The following is a 19,005-nucleotide window of genomic DNA, read 5'->3' as shown; positions in this document are numbered from 1 at the left end:
AACCTTTATTTTTTATCGAGGAGGAATGTGTTCTACACATACCCGACCTAGTTGAGACAGGGGCGGGTTGTGTGGGGATGGTAGTCGACCCCAGAAGGGGGAGGAAAGACGCCCCTTAAGGGGACGCCCCGACCTACTAAACCTTATCGTGTGTTCCACTCCGCTGTGCTGAAGCGTCACGGGCTCGCTATGCTCACGCAACGGCTGTCTGCGGTCCAGACTCGTTCTTGAGGGGGATCTACACTTCTCCTCCACTCCCTCGATGTCGCCCCCAGAACATGTGAAGCGCGCACCAACCTGAACACTCTTATAAGGGCGACGAAATTCCTCATCCGCCACCCATAAGCTCCGTCCAAAGCGCGACGACGTAGCTACGTGATGACCAAAGCCGCCACGTAGGCACGACGTGGACGTCGTTAGCCATCTCTCTCACGACTCCTAGGAGTGATTCAGTGTTTCACTCCGCTCCCTTTCTGCCTCCTCTTTAGCCGACAACACTGTCATGGCAAAAAGTTCAACGGCCTGCCAGACCTTTTTACCCACGACCATGGCCCTTACCACGACCGGCAACGAGTGGTCTGGCCCTATGTTAGCCACCAAAGCGCCGCGTTGACTGTCCCAGGCCGGAGACACGGCCCGGGGTAGTTCTGTGCCGTTTCCTATTCTTCCCCACAATGGTTTCACATGGATAAGGCTTCTTTACGCACCATCCGACACAGATACCGACCGAAACATCCATGCCCGGTCAGCAATTACTACTTAAGGTGGGGATAGATAATATAACTATTAATACTTTTATTAATACTTTTATTCCTTAGGAAAGTGTACATATATATTCAATTGTTTATAAAATAATAGAATAAATTAAATACAATAGTTTTAGTCCAATTAACACAACAAAGAAAAACCTTATCAAAGATCTGAATAGCATCATTACGATTCTCAAATTCTGTTTCGTTTGTGAAAAAGAAGTCAAGCATCAAGTCAAGAAGCAAGAAAAGAAGTCAAAAGAATAATAATATCAAAAAGAAAGAAAACGGAAAAAATCTAACAAAATCTTGTTCCATGGAATTAAAATTTACCAAAAAATATAAAACAAACTAGACAATTAATTGGCGAGGATAAAATAACTATAAAATTTAAATTATCGTAATAATTTAAAAAGCATTATATATATCTACCTCGATAATTCTATAACCGTTCTAATGTTGCCAGTTAGATATTCAAAAGTCGTTTTAATTATGTGAAAGGCGATATGTAATCGCACAGTACATAAAGTTTTTTATGCATTAGTTCCACTATATTATTGCTGTTTGACATCCATTTATTTTATAAAGTCCTCGTAGAGCGTCTAAGTTTATTAAAAAATATTTATCCATTATTATATTATATGAAATGCATAACACTATAATTATATTTGTCCTCTTGTGTACTGTGAGTATAATTTAAATGATCGTTGTAAATATGTTATAACATATGAATATTATTATCACTTTGTAATTTTATAGTTTCAAATTGTTGTTGGGACATATTGGAAGAATATTTTATTGAATGATGGTGCAATCATGCCGCCCATCGCATTTGGTACTGCAGCTCCGGTTCGTACTAAAATTATCTTTTCAAATTTTTACAATTAAAGTAAACTACAAAATATACCATAGTTTTTGAGCAATACCATTAAGTATATAACAACATACATATAGCGACAAGTCATAAGGCAGACCATTTGTTAGCAAAAACCTAAAAAAACTCGATTAAAATTACTTTTTGGGGCCTTTTTTCCGGTTTTTACTCCTACACTATTATGGTAGCCTATAAAACACTAAATATATATAGTTATTTTTTATTCATTTATGATAAATTTTATTTAAACTAATTAGCTAAAGATGTCGAGAGACTTTAGAACACAGGTGTTGTTGTGGAACAAGTTAGCTGGCTATAACTTTAGTCTATGATCTATACGATATCTGTAAATAGAACTTTTCAGAACTGTTTTCACTCAAAACTAATAGTCAAAGGAGTAACTCAGGTAAATAATTTGGTCCTGCAATTTCTTTTTACACTTTTCACTGTTTAGATAAGCGATTTGGATGACGTTGTTTCATCTGTAATAACCGCAATAGAAACCGGATTCAGACATATTGATACAGCTCCGTTATATTTCAATGAGGCGCAAATAGGGGCAGCTATCTCGAACGTCACGAAGCGGGGTTTAGTGCAGAGGAGAGATCTATTTATTACAACAAAGGTAATTTAAAAATAAATAAATTATTTCTAATATCATCTCTTCACGATTGAATTAACCAGGAGCATATTTGTAACAATTCCACTGATTCTTACTTTGCAGCTAGATGCTTATTCAAACCGAAGTGAAATTATTCCAGCTATTAAAGGCAGCTTACAAAGGCTACAATTAAGCTATGTAGATTTATATTTGATCCATACATCAGAAAATGTGGTAATTTCTTCTTATTATATTTTATGACAATCGAAGGAGCTCACTATAATTTCTTTTCTTCTTTATTTCTTGTGTTCATCTGTGAATTAATGCATATCCATGTAATTCTGACAAAGTATTATGCGAGAGAAATAGACAGGACTGTCGTAAAGAAATGAATTAGCACTGAGGAGGGCAATATTTATTCAGGATTGAAATATATGAAATAGACGTCTTGCATATATATATATATATATATATATATATATATATATATATATATATTATGATTCAATTAAACAATTTCAAGATACAGGTGATCCAAGTTTGGAAAAAATTATCAATTAACCAAACATTTCCTAAAATGACATAACAACAAAATTGATCTGATTTTGACGGCGTATTTAAATATAAACAATCAAATATTTTGAAATTTATTATAAAATTGACCAATAATTGATATTTTCGGTAAATGTTGTATGAATCTATCTGATAACACCCTTTACGTTCTTTTGCCGGATGAAAAAATATCATCAATAAAATTCAGATCTAAGTGCAGGAATAAAATTTTTCATAACATAATTTCCCTTATCAAGCCCACAGGAACACCAATAGACTTTCTCGACATTTGGAAAGGCATGGAAGAAGTGAAAATGATGGGCTTGGCAAGGTCCATTGGTCTATCTAATTTTGATAGCAAAAAAATCAATACGATTCTCGCACATAGCAGAATAAGGCCGTCTGTTAATCAAATAGAGGTAAATTTCTGTTCTTTAGATTCCGGATGGGTTTATCAAATTGTAATAAAAAAAAGTAGTCAACTTTACTCCCTAGTAATAAGCACTTTCGACTAATGTTATATATATAATATTTTGTTCCGTTTATATGTTAAACTATCAAACAAAATGCAATTTTTCAATGGCATTATAAGTAACATTTTCATCTTTGGCTCCAGGTTAATCCTACCTTTGCAAATCTTGATTTGGTATCGTACTGTCAGAACGAAGGCATAGCTGTTATGGCTTATTCTCCTTTCGGCTTGCTTGTACCGCGGCCTTATAAAAATACAACCAATGATCTCACGTTCGATGATGCTACTTTTATGAAATTATCTCGAAAATACTATAAGGTGCCCAGCCAAGTCGTGTTACGTTATTTGGTAAGTACGTTACTACGTTACGTGAAGTAAATTTCATATTGTGATGAATTATTAAGCAACTCGTACGTTTACTTTAAACTTTTGTTATTCCTTTAATCCAAAATAAAGTCCCCAATAATCAAAGTATTCATAATAATCATTACAGATAGACCGAGGGACAGTTCCCATACCGAAGTCTTTTAACAAGGAGCACATCAAGTCAAATTTCAACGTTTTAAATTTTAAACTTACCCAAAAAGAAGTATACGAAATTAATGAATTGGATAGAGATATAAGGTTGTACAATTTTGATAATACGAGTATAGAGGACCTATATGAATATTACTTTGGAACCAGTTCCGCAGAAGTTTGGTCACGGGCCGCTAATATGAACGAACTTCAACAACCGCAAACAACTAACGACACAGGTGTATGTTTGTTATATAAGTATAATTAAAGCTGTTTTAATACATTTTATTTTCTTTTATTATTCCTATGCGACAATAAGTATATTATTGTATAGATTTTCAAGTGCTGGATAGGCGTTTTCCCTCATTCGGAGTCTCTAATTTTTATGTTAACTAATGTAACTTATTCCTTTAATATGATAAAACATCGGAAGACAATGTTAAAACGGAATTCTTATCAGACCTAAAGGGTCAGAAAAAAATAATAATTTGATAATTAATGTTATAATTATTATTATATGGATATAATTCTCTTATCTCCATATATATAGTAGTAGTTCTTTGGCAAGCGGTTAATAACAAGCAAAAATTAAGGAGTATTACATATAAAATTATCTTCAAAAACCTGCAGTGACGGAGAAAAAATAAATTTTCCAAAAACATTACTTAGGTGATGTACAAATATTTTCTTAATATAGAACGATCGTTTACATATAAAAGTAGATATTTAAATGTTGTGAGGTTTAATTGTTTACGGGGAGATTTCAGTTTATTCGTAAAGTTAAGTTTATACTATAAACTCGAAAGTGCATGTTTAATGTTAAATTCGAATCTTCCGTAAGGCTACTACTGAAGGAGTCTTTACTTTAATTTTTATTTTATATAATACAACTTTAATTTAAAAACTTTACTTATCCACGGAGAGGGGAATAGAAGGGACAGTTGAATACTTTTCTTTTATAATATTATAAACATATTGACATATTGCAGCCATTCTATAAATTGGGGGTAAAATATTATATAAGTATTCAAGAATTTAAGAGCTCATGAAATATTTTTGTTAATTAATATGTGCTAATTTATTCATCGTGTATACTTTAGGATACAATTGTTTTCGACAATATAAAAATGAACATTCTCCTGAATGATGGCTACACAATGCCACCAATCGCTTTCGGTACTTTTGGAAAGGTTTGTTTAATTTATATATACTTCATGTATTTTTATAAGATTTTATATACTAAAGCGTGATGGACAACATCAAAATGTTTGCTTATAAAATTGTTATTGAGATTTCTAAGTTACTATTATTGTTTATATTTTTAGAATCAGTATATTTGTGGCTGCATCGTGATTTTGGATTTGTTAATGTAGATCGTTTGCCTTGAAATCCAAAACTTCTTAATTATAATTCGTTTTTCCGTTTAAAAATAAACTACGTTCTTGGAATATTTCGTTTAAATTTAAAAAATATATATTGTTACCACTTTTTTTTATGATTTCCAGTTAAGAATTTGTTTTCGTTGCGGAGGGAGAAAATTATGATATTCCTTAATTTAACTACTTACAACTATCGTATTTGAAAATATTTAAGTGGTAGACAGAAAAAAAAAATATGTCATCAAAATAGAAAACGAAAGTTAGTTATGTTACGCCACAAATTTTCTTGATTCGACAATAATTTTAGTTAAATTTACCAGACTTACAAAACTCGTTTTTTTATTTAATATAAATTTCAGATTAAGGACGTGAAGACCATTACAAAAACAGTGGTTGAAGCGATAGAATCGGGATACCGACATTTCGATACCGCTCCCTTATATTTCAATGAGGTGCAGGTAGGGGAGGGTATTGTAAGCGCCATTGAGCGTGGTCTAGTAGACAGAAAAGATCTATTTATCACAACCAAGGTTTGAGTGACTCTTTATTTGCTATAAAAAAATGAATGAAAGACTTACTTTATTTTTATTTGCATAATCTTTCATCTTGTAGCTTGATATCTATTCAAATCGAAGTGAAGTCGTTCCTGCTCTCAAAAGAAGCCTGCAGAGGTTACAATTGGCTTACGTCGATCTTTATCTTATCCACATACCATTCGATGTGGTAATTTTTCAATAAATAAAAATATTTTTTAACATTTTCATTAAAGTTCTTAATGGTAGGTCTAAACCTTGGGTTCTGTGACGTATTGTATATTATAGAAGTGTACTATCAACCCAGCGTAAAACCTTTCAACCTAGATGACAATCTTAGTATTTGTTTTTATATCTAAATAATATCACTAAAGTTCAATAAATAAAAATATTAATAAAAGTAAATTTTAATGGCCTTTTATCTTGTATACTACATAAAATCTATACGCTTTGTAAGCACAAATTGATATCAAAATTATACGATTTATTTAATATTAAACAATTTACCTTTAATTAATTATTAAATTAAAATTAAATTTATAATTACTATTATAATGTAATTTGCAGATTACAGGCAAAGAAATAAACTGTACTGATATATGGGAAGGCATGGAGGAAGCGAAACTATCAGGACTGACAAACTCGATTGGAATTTCAAATTTTAATCATTCACAAATAGATAAAATACTTGAAGTGTGTAATATAAAACCTGCTGTTATTCAAGTGGAGGTAAATTTCCATTTTATATGTATCCACCATCCAGACGTGCATATAAAGATAAAACTCTAATTTACCTTCATATCTGTAGTTCAACTTTAGTGTGGTGCGTAATTATTGAGACGATTTTTTTAAGCTCAGTAATGCTCGCTAATGTATTTTGATCACTAAAAAAACTTATACTATTTTTCATACCTAACATTAAGTGACCTATTTTTTATGTATGTTTCCAACTTTTCCTTTGTCAATATCGAAAACTATAAGTGTTTCTGTGAGTAACTTTTACCGCATTTAGTTAATTACATAATATATTATATAACAATTACCGTTTCCAGGTAAGCCCTACGTTTACAAACATTGCCCTGGTGGACTACTGTCAGAGTCACCAAATACACGTGACTGCTTTTTCACCATTCGGGTTTTTAGCACCGCGACCTTTTAGAAATTACACCCCCACCACAGATTTTGCTAACACCACGTTGGTGACCATAGCTAAGAAGCACAACAAAACCCCCAGTCAAATTGTGCTACGTTATCTGGTAAATATTAAGACTCTTATAAGAACAAAAACTGTATATTTTTGTCATCAGTTCCAAAAAATATAACTTAACTCTTCTGCAAAGACCACATAAGCAGAACGTAATTTCTTGCAACTATTGACAATATTTTTTTTATTTATTTCATATTATTCTTTATGATGATATATTATATTACAGATAGATCGTGGAATCACACCGATACCGGCGTCTTCTAACAAAGATTACATGCAATTAAATTTTAATGTATTCGACTTTAGTCTCACACAAAGTGAAGTAGTCAGTATTAATAATTTAAACGTAAGCGAGGCAGTTTACGATTTTGATAACTTGGATAACTTGTACCAATACTTTTTTGATACTAATATGGAAGAAGTTTTCAAAATCGTGAATGATATGTAATTTTTTTATTATATAGCGAGTAAATAAATTTTTAATTGACCTTGGTTTTAATGCGTATAGTTTTCGATTTGTTATTTTTAATCTTTAACTTAAGCTCTGTCTTTAATATTCGTATGTATACAGATTATAAAAATTTTCAACAAAAAATTTTTTGGCCGAATATTTACACTTTTTTTTTTTTTGTATAATCTAGAAAAGTTAATTTACTTATTGAAATACATACTTTATTAATTTTATTGAATTAAATCAATTAACTTTTGACAGTTATTGTTAATTGTAGAGAAAGCACTATTTTTTGTTTGTTTATTGAAAAGGAATATAAAATAAATAAGTTTGCAATATAATGGATTAAGCACATTTTTATTCAGTACATCACAGAAATGGATACCTTAATGTAAATAATAATTAATCTTATTTAGATGCCTTACGTTAAATAAAATTTGCTCCCGAAATATATAAATTCATTAAAAATAAACGAAAATAAAACGGAACAACACTATTATGTAAATTGGCGAATAATTAGGACGGAAATCATTGAATATATAAACATCACTATTGTTAAAACTATTGAGCAGGCAACAAATATTCTTAATACCTATTTGGTTCCCAATTTAAATATAGCAAAGAGCAAAACCTCACCTGAATATTATTTCTAATTTAGTTTATAAAATTTTTAAACTGAAAGCTGTAACAAAAAAAGTATTATTACCATCAATAAAATGACAACTAATTATCCAACAAAGAAATATTAAAATTTTGCAATTAAAATTATTTATGCCTATATTAAACATGAGGCTAGGTATCATTAATCAATGGCCAGTTGTCTAAACGAGCCGTCGATACCGAATAATTCATCGTAGTTAGTAGGGCGCCCTGGTCTCAAGCTCTCGTTGGCGACCAGAGCGTCTTGAGCTTTAAACCAGTCACGGTACTCTATCAGCTTGTCCGTCCAGTTTTCTGAAAATATTTTATAATTAACTATCTAATCTTAGCAAATTAATACCACAATATTTATTGAAACATGCTATGATATTTTTTTTAAAGAGCTACGTTTAATAAAGGTTACCTTAAACTCGAACATAATTAATAATTGTTAGTTTTTTCAAATTGACCAACGAGTCTTGTTGCATATTCAGAAGTATGAGAGATACGATGGAGCCAAAGTCTGAGGAGGTTTTTGTTGTTAATAACTTACGCTGTAACTCGTCCATGGTACCACACTGACCGCCGTACTCTTTCGGTAACATTTCTTGTGGGACGTACTTGTATAAGTCCTTGATATCTTTATGAATGAAGATCTGAAACCATTTTATAAAATTTACTTGTGGACTCTTAAAATAGGAAGCAGCCAACTGCATCAGTACAGTTTGCGTAACTAATCATGTTTTGCCTTGCTTTTTCAAATAGCGTCGTCTCCTTTGTAAGAGTTTATGATATTTGGTAATTGCAAAAAAAAAAAAACATTTAAGTAATATACAGCTTTGCGAGAAAATAAAGGTTTCCTGATATATATAAGATATGGGAAAACAAAGTTTACTAACTCTCTTCCGTATCTTCTCCTTAAGGAACGGCTTCACGAACGTCACAAATCTCTCTACGGTAGGAGAAGTGTTGATTATATGCACTTCCTTTAGTTTCACTGGATATGCTTCCTGAAACGTTTAGAAACAAATTTATCTTTAACCTAACATAAATTTAAAACGATAAAAAAGTTCTAGTAATTTTAGTCATGAAGGCAGATTTATATATATAAGACTTTTAAATCTAAATTGTTGTATATTGACTCTGATTTATGATCAGACTTAAAAAATAATCAATGTTTCGACAAAACATTACTAGATAATGTGCGGATAAATCTTGGTAGATATATTATGATATTTTCTTGTTATAAATGTCTGTAGAATAATACTAACAGATAACTATTATTTTTTTTGTTATTTAATAGAGTTTTATAAGGTCACTAGAATCACAGACACGAAGCGATATTAATAGTCTTATAACTTTTTCATATACTACATTTTATTTCGTTATTAAAAGTTTTTTTGTATCTTAAAAAAAGGCTGTATTAATTTTTATTTATCACGTTAAACACTTAAGGAATTATTTATAAAATAATGGATAACCTATTGCATAATATGAAAATCATACACTTTAATAACGTCAATATAATAATATAGGTATCTATACCCTATTATTAAAATATTGCTATTTAAATAGAAACGAAATAAAATATTGATTTACCTCGCTTAGACTATTGGCACATGATAAGTAAACAATGGAATATAAACAACGAATCTTTTGTTTGCTATTGTAATAACTAATAAATATGTATTACGTATGTAAGTGTTAAGTTCATTCTAAATCCTGTTTACTGCAAATAATTTTTTTTTTTAAATATTCCTCTACAGTCCAAACAAACACATTGTGTCATTAAACTTCACAGATAAACAATTTTTAACCGATGCGATATAATTTTTTACATTTTATTTGTATAACGTACATTGAAACAAACAATTTATATCTTTACTAAAGCAAAGATTTAATCAAATATAATAGAATGGCATATATATTTATGTATACAACTTATGATTGGAAACTGTTACCGCTCCGTATGTAGTGTGATCAGGATTACTTCATACTTGCGGTAATCCTACTGAACAGTGAACACCACCAAGCTTTGATCACAATCAATGTTTTATGACGTATGTACATAGATTCTCAAGAACTTATCCTCCGAATTATCTTAAAATTTCGTAGGGGAAATAACTTTGAATAAGTAATGATATACGGACGTTATAAACCATAGGCTATATAGTTATAAAAAATTATAATTGAAGTTACACTTACTTGAACACAAATCATGAACTTCTTGATTACTGACGGAGATAATCTTCCTAGCAGACTTGCACCAAGAACAGCTCCATCTAAAATATAAATGTCGCCAGCGACGCCTTCCACTTCTTCAATTAGTCTGATGTCTCCGATCATGAGAGCTAGCTTCAGAGTGTCCGTTATTTGCTGTGAATCTAAACTGGGATAAAGACCTAGAAGTAAAAAAATAATTTTGTAAACAAAATTTTGGTCTATACCTATCAGCTGCTTGTCATTTCATTTTGCAATAACAAACTATTCTTGTGATTAGTTTCTGATTAAAGGTGTGTAGAATAAAAAAAAAACTTCTAAACTGTCTTTTCTCTTCTTTTTTGCTGATTCAAAAAGTGCATATGAACCATTTTTTATTGAGTCCTAAATGGGTCTACCATTATATAAACCCTGACATTATCACAGACATGTGGTGAATTTGGCTCAAATTTGTTAACATTAAATCGTCACACAAACCCATACTTTTTGATTCACAATTAATATTAGTTTTATAAAATATTCCTTCTATTTCAATTGCTGCAGTATGATTTGACTTTGACTTGACAGTTTTCTACGTTAAAAATTGTTAAGGAAATGAAGTCTTAATATAAAATAATACGTGACACGTGGTTTGTTTTGTTTATTTCCTATTCTTTAAACATAATAATATCATTTATTATAACAATCATGTTGAACGTTGTTAGCGTTTGGTACTTGGTAAACTTTACGTGAGTTGAGAACAAACATCCTTATAGCCTTGATGGATTGAGAAGAAATAAAATAAACTGAAACGCATTTTATGCCAGTTACTTAAACACATTTTAATATGTTTATGTATACGTATGTGTAATTGTTAGCTATTTTAAACAAGCTATGGATAACTAAAGCAATAATGTTGCCATTATTTTAATAATTATGTATCTTTATTTTAGAATCATTTCTAGTGTTGGTGTGCGTTTGATTTTTTTTTATGAAGAACATGCAAATCATCTCAAGGTTTTGTTTACACTATCAATTATATATTGACATTCAATCGTAAAGATGATATTGAGTTTGTTTAGTCTATTTGTTGATATGTACGTAAATCTCACCTCTGCAAATTGTCACTCTTCTGCCATTCGGCGTTACGCCAGGCAGTGCTGGTCCTTGTCTGAAATAAAAATAATAAATTCACTTACAAACAATCGAATAAAAATAATGTATATTTGAATCTCTAAATGGCTCTTGATTTTATGTTTTTTTTTTTTATTTAATATATTTTATAATATACTAACAGAAAAAGTAATTTTCATAAAGTAACATGTAGTTGAAGGGATTGTTTAGAGGGGTATATAATATATGCATTTACTTTTATCAAGCATAAACCATGACTATTCACGAGACTCAACGTCAGTGCTGTTGGTTAGCATCGGAGGAATACGCAAGCAGTATTTTGTTGTCTTATGAACTTGTGTCTTAAGAAAATGTGTATGGCTCAAGATTTATAAAGGAAAAACAATGATACTGTCAGTATTTAAGTCACAATTTATAATTCGTCTTAAAGTAGTGGTGATTTGTTCTCTTATTCAAAGGCCAACTCACTATCACAGAGGTCTGTACTATTATTTCTTTTTGAAGGGGACGCAGATTCAATATCTTACATTCTCTTGAGTATAACATTCAGCGCGCAGGGGAATGTATGTACATTCGTATTGACATATTCTTTCAGAGTGTCGGTCAACACGAAGACCCTGAATTGTCTACGCTTTGGATGATGGCGAACCACAATATGAATAAAATGCCAAGATAAAAGCATGTATTTAATTCCCTAAAACAAAAACATTCACCTCCACTCCAACTAAATAAAATGTATCCGTGGAATTTATAGACTGCATTCAGTTCTTGTGTATTGAGGTGGATTCAAACCTTCCATTTAGTTGGTTCATTGATTCAAAGATTAACGCAGCAAAGAAACTTCCGGAACTGATACTTTACCACTACGAAGCAAAGGTGCTTTTGTGTGTATTACTGTCTCGTTTGGGCAGGTAGAAAAAAAAATTCACGTTATAGAGGTGGACTCCGTGGAGGTACGTGCAAGAAGTCTTATTGGTGACCACGATTTTTTAAAACAAAACCAGTCAGCCTGAAGCACAAACGTAAAATAGCCAGGATTTAAATCGTCATTTTGTAGGATACACTTTGTCGAGTGTAAGCAGGATCCTCGCTTTGTAAATCGTCCCTGCCTAAGGACCAAGCATTACGCTTCTCATACCGCATAAGCACAGCAAATGTTGGAACAGTTTATGTGGGAGTTGGGACTGGGTTTCCTCAGAATTATAGTTTGTAGGTCTTCAAGAAAAGAGCAAATAGGCTTTTATTAAGATATTGCCCTTAACATGATAGCCAAGCACTATTCATTCTAATTAATAAAACGATGGTAAGTAGTTGAAAATTTAGATTTATATGTTGTAAAAATGATGAAGAAATTTTAACAGTTGAATGGTCTCTCAGCGTTTACAGCGCGACATTTTGAGCCACCTCACTCAAAGCCAAATATTAGTAGTACCTACGTCTAAAAAACACTTAACAGTCGAGTCCTGTTAGAGCTCAAAGCGAACAATTTATTTATAATTTTTTACGAATCTATAAAGCGTTAGGGTTTTATCTATAACAGTACTTATATAATCATATAACTTATCATATTATTTTTTTATTTGTAAAGTTAAAGGTCTTAAAAATATATCACGGATATAACAATTTTTATACCTACCGTTATCATTCTATTTTCCTTAATTATATCAATATCTGCAATTTATATTATTGCATTGACTTCAATAAAATAAAGTGCTCTTATGATGTAACACGTGTCATGATGTGTTTATAGATTAGACGTTTTATATAAAGTAAAGAAAAAGACAAGTAATTATTAGTTTTTAATGTACGTTTAAGTTGTAACGAGTTTATAAAATAACAGTAGGTATACGTAATATAATGTGAATTTTATTTATAATAAATTATAATTTTATTGTTAAGACGATTATTTTATAGTTATGTACGTGATAAATGATGAGGTTTGTTGTGTGTCTACATTCAACAATTAACACGTAGATCAAACAGAGATTTCAATATTGCAAAGTACGCTTAAAACTTACGTAATACACATTTGCTTTGCAAGATTACGCAGTCCGTGAGCGTGTCCGCCCTTGAGTGGATTAAAGCATTGTCATTGAAATTTAAACTCAGATGAGCACATCTTAAATCACGATTTAGCTTCCGCCATTATTATATGATCTTTAATGACATTGGAATATGAAATTAAGTGGAACGGAGTTAGCATCATTTTGCAATAAGTGAAGGTGTGCAAAATCTAGGCCAATAGCTGACCCGCGTGGAGCACTTATGAGAAATTTGTCAATAATTTCATGTGTCTTAACGTTGATTTTTAATAAAGAATAAAAATTATTAAAATAATTAAGGTATCCTAGTTGCGCTGCACATTAAACTAAACGGTTAATGCTTTATGTATATAGAAAATCGCGATGCAAATTGCGTATGCACGTAAATATACAATCTGTTGATCATAACACAATATTTAGGATGACTCACAGCTTAGTTTTCAGGACTTCCCTCAAGGCCGGGCTTGTGGCATCGCGGTTGGTGAAGAACTCTGGGCAAGCGGCTCTCATAGTGAAGTACATGTCCAATTTACGTTTGCATTTCTCCAATGAGAAACTACTTCCCCTGAGGAATGTGAGGAGCGGCATGTCCTCTGAAACAATGGAATAGCAATAGATTTTATAATAAATTTTTAATTTCACATCATTAGCTTAACAGATTATGGCATTTAGATCATTATAATACCAGATAAAACTTTCGTGCTTTTTTCCAGATTTCGTCGAATCTCTATATTCTAGCCTTACTAATGTTATATGACAAAAAATACTTCTACTTTATCATGACAATGTAATGTAATGCATACATTAATCCAGCCGTTATATTTATAATATTGCAGGACCATGTTACTAGTGACTGCCGACTGGTGTTTTGTAACCTTAAAATCTGAACGTAGAGAAACATCGTTATCTACACGCCACGGACTGAAACAGTCAGGACCCATATTCCAGAGGTTGCAAGTTTGATTCTGCTGGCGTCATAAAGTTATAACTCTATGTTTAATCAACTACATTTTCTAAATACCATAGACCAATAATCTATATACCTAGTTCATAGACTATAGACTATTTTTATAGTTTATTTAACTTTATTCGGTTTTATAAAAAATAATCATTTAAAATAAGTGAATAAACACATAATCTTAAATATAATATTATTATATTGACAATTTGATAGATTTCGACTCCGATATTCAATCAAAATATACTTATAAAAATGTAAAAACAAATTGAAATAATATATCATCCACATTAGTTATCTAAAGCGTATTAAACGAATAATAATAGTACTAAGTAAAAAGTTCATAATAAAAGAGGTATTATTTTTATTGAACATTAAAAAGAAAGATGAGAGAAGAAGAATAATATTATAACGATTTGTAACACTTCCTAGTAATAATGGAATAACATACCCCATTCATCAGGAAGATGAGGTTGTTTCCGGAGCCAGTCCTTGATAGCGGCGAGGTCGCGATCTCTTGTTTTAGGATCTTCTTTTAGTTCTTCCCTAATCTTCTTGGACAACTCCCCCGAAGGTTGCACCAGTAACTCTGACTTCAACTTCATTTTGTTCGAAATGACCGTTTCTAATTATTATAATGAAAATGTTTTTATTTTATTATTTAATTGATAAACGACATGCAATAAGACTGTAGTTAGACAATTACGGCGACCACAGTTGAAAATATTAAAACAAACATATATAGTTATAAGTAACGAGGAAGACTTGGATGATCGGTTTTAAGCGTCGCAGTTAATGATTAAAATTTATTTTACATTATAAAATATAATATCCCCATAAGAATGGAGTTCCGTCGACAATGGTATATATAATTCTGATGTTGCAAAACTTATCAACTGTGACAGAGAAACTCATTGCATCAGTTTTAAGCCTTGACATCATATACGTTTGTATAATGTGTTCTCGACCAATTAATAACTTACGCAGTTTTTTACGAAAGACTTTTAAATCGTCATATTTGTGATATTTTTACTGAATATATCATTTTTAGATTCATAGAGAGAAACAAAGAAGATATGATGTAACGAAAAATTTCTGTTTTTTTGGCGAATTATGTTTATTTTTTTTTTAAGTATTATAAGTAATTTAAAGACTGAAGTGATCTAAGTTCTAAGATAAATGAAGATCGCATCACTTACAGAAATTACAAATCGCGAAAATGGTTTCCCAAGTTGCAATAAATAAGATATCTGCATCCTTAGTACAAGTTCGCTCCGCCACCCTACATACGAAGTAGTTCATGTTTCTCATGCCATCACGTCCGTCAGTGATGTAATTTGCTAAGATTTATGAATGAAAAACTGTAAACGGTCCGTAAGTAGGGTGACGATGCAGACATGGCTTAAGGGTACATACTGGCCTTCCACTTAAACTTAGAACGTCTTAATGTCGCGGTAAATGTCTTCGAAACAGTAAGTGGTAATATTTTTTTTCTAAATAAATTATACCACATCAATCTTCAAATCAAATTAATTGTATTTTAATGACGCGGAAAATCAAAGAAAATTTTAAAATTGTAATGATCCGAATTACAATAATAAATAGAATTAAATTAATTTAATTTACATTCTTAAGCAATGTTAAAATTAGAGCATTTTTTAATTAAAACCAAACAATTAAACTAATAGTAAGTTTTTGATAAATGCGGTTCGTTTCAAATGAATAATCGTTTAATAAATTATAAAACTAATTTAAAAAATATTTTAAGTTGAAATTATTAATGGTGTAGTTATGACTAACGATATATTTAAAAAACTGTATAAGACTGTATTAGTTAATGCAATTATATTCGAGTAAGAATTTAATGCAGTATCCTACCGCTTACTGTCTAGGGTGAATGCACGTAACTGTAAACCTCCACCTGGCTGAGAAATTCTAACATTAAAACGAGCTCTTATTCGGGAACGCGACTATTACTTCGTTTATACACCGGTCTGTCCAAGAATAATACAAGTTGTAGACAAAAGTGTACAAAAAACAACCTCGTGTACAAAGGAAACATTCGCAAATAACATGATATATAAACCTTTTAATAAGTTCCTTGTTTATATATAAATTAACATATCACGGGGACTCACCTTCGATTTGAATCAACAGATTATAATTAGCATTGATGTATGCAATCTTACCAACGTGTACGTTGTAGTCAGCGACGCGTATATGAATGTAAATAAATCTAACTGTCATACATTTGCCACAATTTTGTAAGCAACTCGAGTGTTAAATTTGTTATTCTATAGATATTATTACACTTGCAATCAATATGATTATTGAAAAATATTCTTTTATAAAACAATCGCTACTATTAACAACTTGTTCAAATAAAACATCAACTTTTAATCTAAAACATAACAATTCTCTTAAATCTTTTTATATCAGTACGGCATTTTTAACGTGTTCAATTTCAAATAACTTTAAAAGTGTATAAAATTATAAGTAACGTTTTTTTTCCGCGTTTACAATACCCCAATTTACCCCAATTCCCTAAACCAATCACACGCTTTGATATGAAATTTATTAAAAAATATATCCACAATCACAAAATAAAACTGAGTCGTCTTGAGATTTTTCTTTCTTTACTATTAACAACAACTTTTAAGAATATTTTGATCGCCGTCACTTGTGCTTTGTTTGAAAAGTCATATTTATAACTCAACTAGTTCGGCTAGACAATAAAATAGCATTTCAATGTACGGAGATACAATATACAGATTTAAATCTTAATAATTTAGAAACAATGAATATTTTTAATAGTGCATGGGATGGTTTAAATTAAATTTTTGATTCCCTTAATAAAATTGTGGAACTATAATCTGATATAACGTGTAGGAAGACTTCCAATTAAATGAACTTATTATAAGAAATATACAAATTGTGTAGAACATAACATTACACAAATATTTTAATAAGAGAATTATTTAAAAGAAAAATAACATTTACCTTCTAAATAAATCTATTAAATATCATATACTTAAGATATCTTCAGCAGGGGGGGACAATTGGTGACTGTATTGGTTACTATGTATACTAAATAATTTCCAAAGAGTTAACAAAATGAGGGTAGTATTTATATTTATACGTTCAGAATAAAAATAAAAATAAAAAAGTCCTCTAAATTATGAAATATATGTACAAAAATTGTGGTATTGATGAATTTATTTAATTGAATGTAACAAATTATTAACATTTCCGTTTACAAGCAAACCTTTGAGTACGTGTCGAAATGATTGTACGAGCGTATTATAAAATATTATCTTTACTTAAAAAACTAATAATTTTCGATATTTAATATGATCTTAGCTACTCACATGTGCGTGCACTCAGCTGTGAAACCCAGCTATTACTGACCTCGGTTCGCCTCTCTCTGCTTGGGAAATGCTCGACTTGACCTGCTGCCTCGTTCACACTACTCGGTTACTGTCTTGTAGCTTTCTAGTGTTCAGTATCTTACTCAATGAATATCTATTCCAACGTCATAATAAAACGCATTAATATTTATTTTCATATGAAATAATATCAGTTCAATATTAATTCATCATTATGTGTACATCTTTCTATGTTACTAGTTTTTACAAGTTTCTCTGATGTTCAAGAAATGATACGTAGTCTAATCTAATTCTAATGGCTTTTAACTATCAATTTTAATGTCAACAACCATTACCTCTGAAGTTGTTATAATGAATCAACTATTTATCATAGTCATAAATAATTCTATGTATGTATGTATATAATAGTTACCTTAAAACCAACATGACATGTATAAAAATGTATGCGAAATCTTTTATAATTTTAAAAACGTTGTTAGACAATTTAGTTAATAATTATTTGGAAGCTTATATTTATTTATTTAAATTTCTTGTGTTGAAAATCTATATGTACCTAATACCTATACATAAAAATTTATACATATATACTTATGTTTCCAAGATCGAAATATGTTACACCTTAATTTATGACCACTTTGATATATTTGTACTAATATAAATGTACAGTTTTCATCTTTTTTTTAGTTTTAAGAGAAAAATTCAATATACACAGATAGTTAAGTTTAAAAGAACTTGCGCGCCAATTTGCAAGTAATCTAAACAAAGCATGATGATTTAACAGACAACACAATGATTTAACAGACCTTTACCAATGATTTCCTAATACAGAAGAATCAGCAATTCATTGTAACTTAAAAATATATAGTGATTTGTATTGATTTTATTATTATGTATGCTTTTAAAAATAAATTAAAAAAGGCTTTTTTAATTTATTTGTTAATCTTTGCATTCTTTTTTTTTACTTATAATCTATAAGTTTTAAAAATAATCTATGGTCTTAATAAGAAGCAAACTTGGTATACGTCTTAGAATTTGTTTCAGAATATTATGTCTCTGTCTGTCTGTCTGTATTCTGTCTTCTAGTGTCACTAGTCACTCGGGAGTTTTAAGATTCAAAGTATGCCGTCAGAAACACTATGCCCGAAATTCTGTACCCTTAAAACAAGGTTTTTTTTCAGTTTTTCATTATAAAGTCTATTCACATGATGTATAAACGTAAGTTTTTGAATGCAAAAATTAAAACGCTATGTATTAGTGTGACGATATAAACTTGTCTTAAGGGTTAGCACTGATCGGAAGAGGAGTATCAAACA

General features: G+C 30.5%; 3 protein-coding genes across 6 annotated transcripts; 2 read left to right on the top strand and 1 right to left on the bottom strand.

Annotated features, from left to right (window-relative positions):
• Window positions 1–1,291: 1,291 nt before the first annotated feature.
• LOC133319959 (aldo-keto reductase AKR2E4-like) lies at window positions 1,292–4,032 on the top strand. The gene is made up of 7 exons (XM_061526345.1): window positions 1,292–1,434; window positions 1,509–1,598; window positions 2,078–2,248; window positions 2,348–2,458; window positions 3,034–3,195; window positions 3,393–3,596; window positions 3,742–4,032. Exons 1-7 carry the CDS (start codon window positions 1,396–1,398, stop codon window positions 4,030–4,032), a joined length of 1,068 nt encoding a protein of 355 aa, XP_061382329.1. The 5' UTR covers window positions 1,292–1,395.
• Window positions 4,033–4,921: 889 nt separating this feature from the next.
• Window positions 4,922–7,345, top strand: LOC116777744 (aldo-keto reductase AKR2E4-like). Its single transcript, XM_032671443.2, has 6 exons — window positions 4,922–4,954; window positions 5,503–5,673; window positions 5,756–5,866; window positions 6,244–6,405; window positions 6,729–6,932; window positions 7,110–7,345. The coding sequence occupies exons 1-6, from the start codon at window positions 4,922–4,924 to the stop codon at window positions 7,329–7,331; spliced, it is 903 nt and encodes a 300-aa protein (XP_032527334.2). The 3' UTR covers window positions 7,332–7,345.
• A 327-nt stretch (window positions 7,346–7,672) lies between these two features.
• LOC116777850 (alpha-tocopherol transfer protein-like) lies at window positions 7,673–17,834 on the bottom strand. 4 transcript variants are annotated; one of them, XM_032671601.2, is made up of 8 exons: window positions 17,675–17,834; window positions 14,758–14,931; window positions 13,779–13,941; window positions 11,285–11,343; window positions 10,179–10,375; window positions 8,873–8,983; window positions 8,527–8,629; window positions 7,673–8,288 (listed from the first exon to the last, which is right to left on the bottom strand). In XM_032671601.2, exons 2-8 carry the CDS (start codon window positions 14,909–14,911, stop codon window positions 8,137–8,139), a joined length of 939 nt encoding a protein of 312 aa, XP_032527492.1. In that variant the 5' UTR covers window positions 14,912–14,931; window positions 17,675–17,834; the 3' UTR covers window positions 7,673–8,136. The 4 variants fall into 4 exon arrangements, with proteins under 4 accessions (XP_032527492.1, XP_061382078.1, XP_032527491.1 ...); XM_061526094.1 differs by having other exon boundaries at window positions 17,715–17,823; XM_032671600.2 differs by lacking the exon at window positions 17,675–17,834 and adding an exon at window positions 16,445–16,573.
• Window positions 17,835–19,005: the final 1,171 nt, after the last annotated feature.

This window comes from Danaus plexippus, chromosome Z (assembly GCF_018135715.1).
Source record: "Danaus plexippus chromosome Z, MEX_DaPlex, whole genome shotgun sequence".
NCBI lineage: Eukaryota > Metazoa > Arthropoda > Insecta > Lepidoptera > Nymphalidae > Danaus > Danaus plexippus.
Note: the sequence above shows the minus strand (reverse complement) of the source record. Positions and strands in the feature narration are given on the sequence as shown.

What these genes read in the sequence shown, in the direction of transcription:
- LOC133319959 (XM_061526345.1), top strand. Translation starts at nt 1,396, where the DNA reads ATGCATAACACTATAATTATATTTGTCCTCTTGTGTACT. An exon ending in TATTTGTCCTCTTGTGTACT is followed by an intron (nt 1,435 to 1,508) that starts GTGAGTATAATT and finishes GTAATTTTATAG; the next exon opens with TTTCAAATTGTTGTTGGGAC. An exon ending in CGTCTGTTAATCAAATAGAG is followed by an intron (nt 3,196 to 3,392) that starts GTAAATTTCTGT and finishes CTTTGGCTCCAG; the next exon opens with GTTAATCCTACCTTTGCAAA.
- LOC116777744 (XM_032671443.2), top strand. Translation starts at nt 4,922, where the DNA reads ATGCCACCAATCGCTTTCGGTACTTTTGGAAAG. An exon ending in ATCTATTTATCACAACCAAG is followed by an intron (nt 5,674 to 5,755) that starts GTTTGAGTGACT and finishes TTCATCTTGTAG; the next exon opens with CTTGATATCTATTCAAATCG. An exon ending in TCCACATACCATTCGATGTG is followed by an intron (nt 5,867 to 6,243) that starts GTAATTTTTCAA and finishes TGTAATTTGCAG; the next exon opens with ATTACAGGCAAAGAAATAAA.
- LOC116777850 (XM_032671600.2), bottom strand. Translation starts at nt 16,553, where the DNA reads ATGACAGTTAGATTTATTTACATTCATATACGCGTCGCTGACTACAAC. An exon ending in AGTTCATGATTTGTGTTCAA is followed by an intron (nt 8,984 to 10,178) that starts GTAAGTGTAACT and finishes TAAACGTTTCAG; the next exon opens with GAAGCATATCCAGTGAAACT. An exon ending in TACCATGGACGAGTTACAGC is followed by an intron (nt 8,289 to 8,526) that starts GTAAGTTATTAA and finishes AAATATTTTCAG; the next exon opens with AAAACTGGACGGACAAGCTG.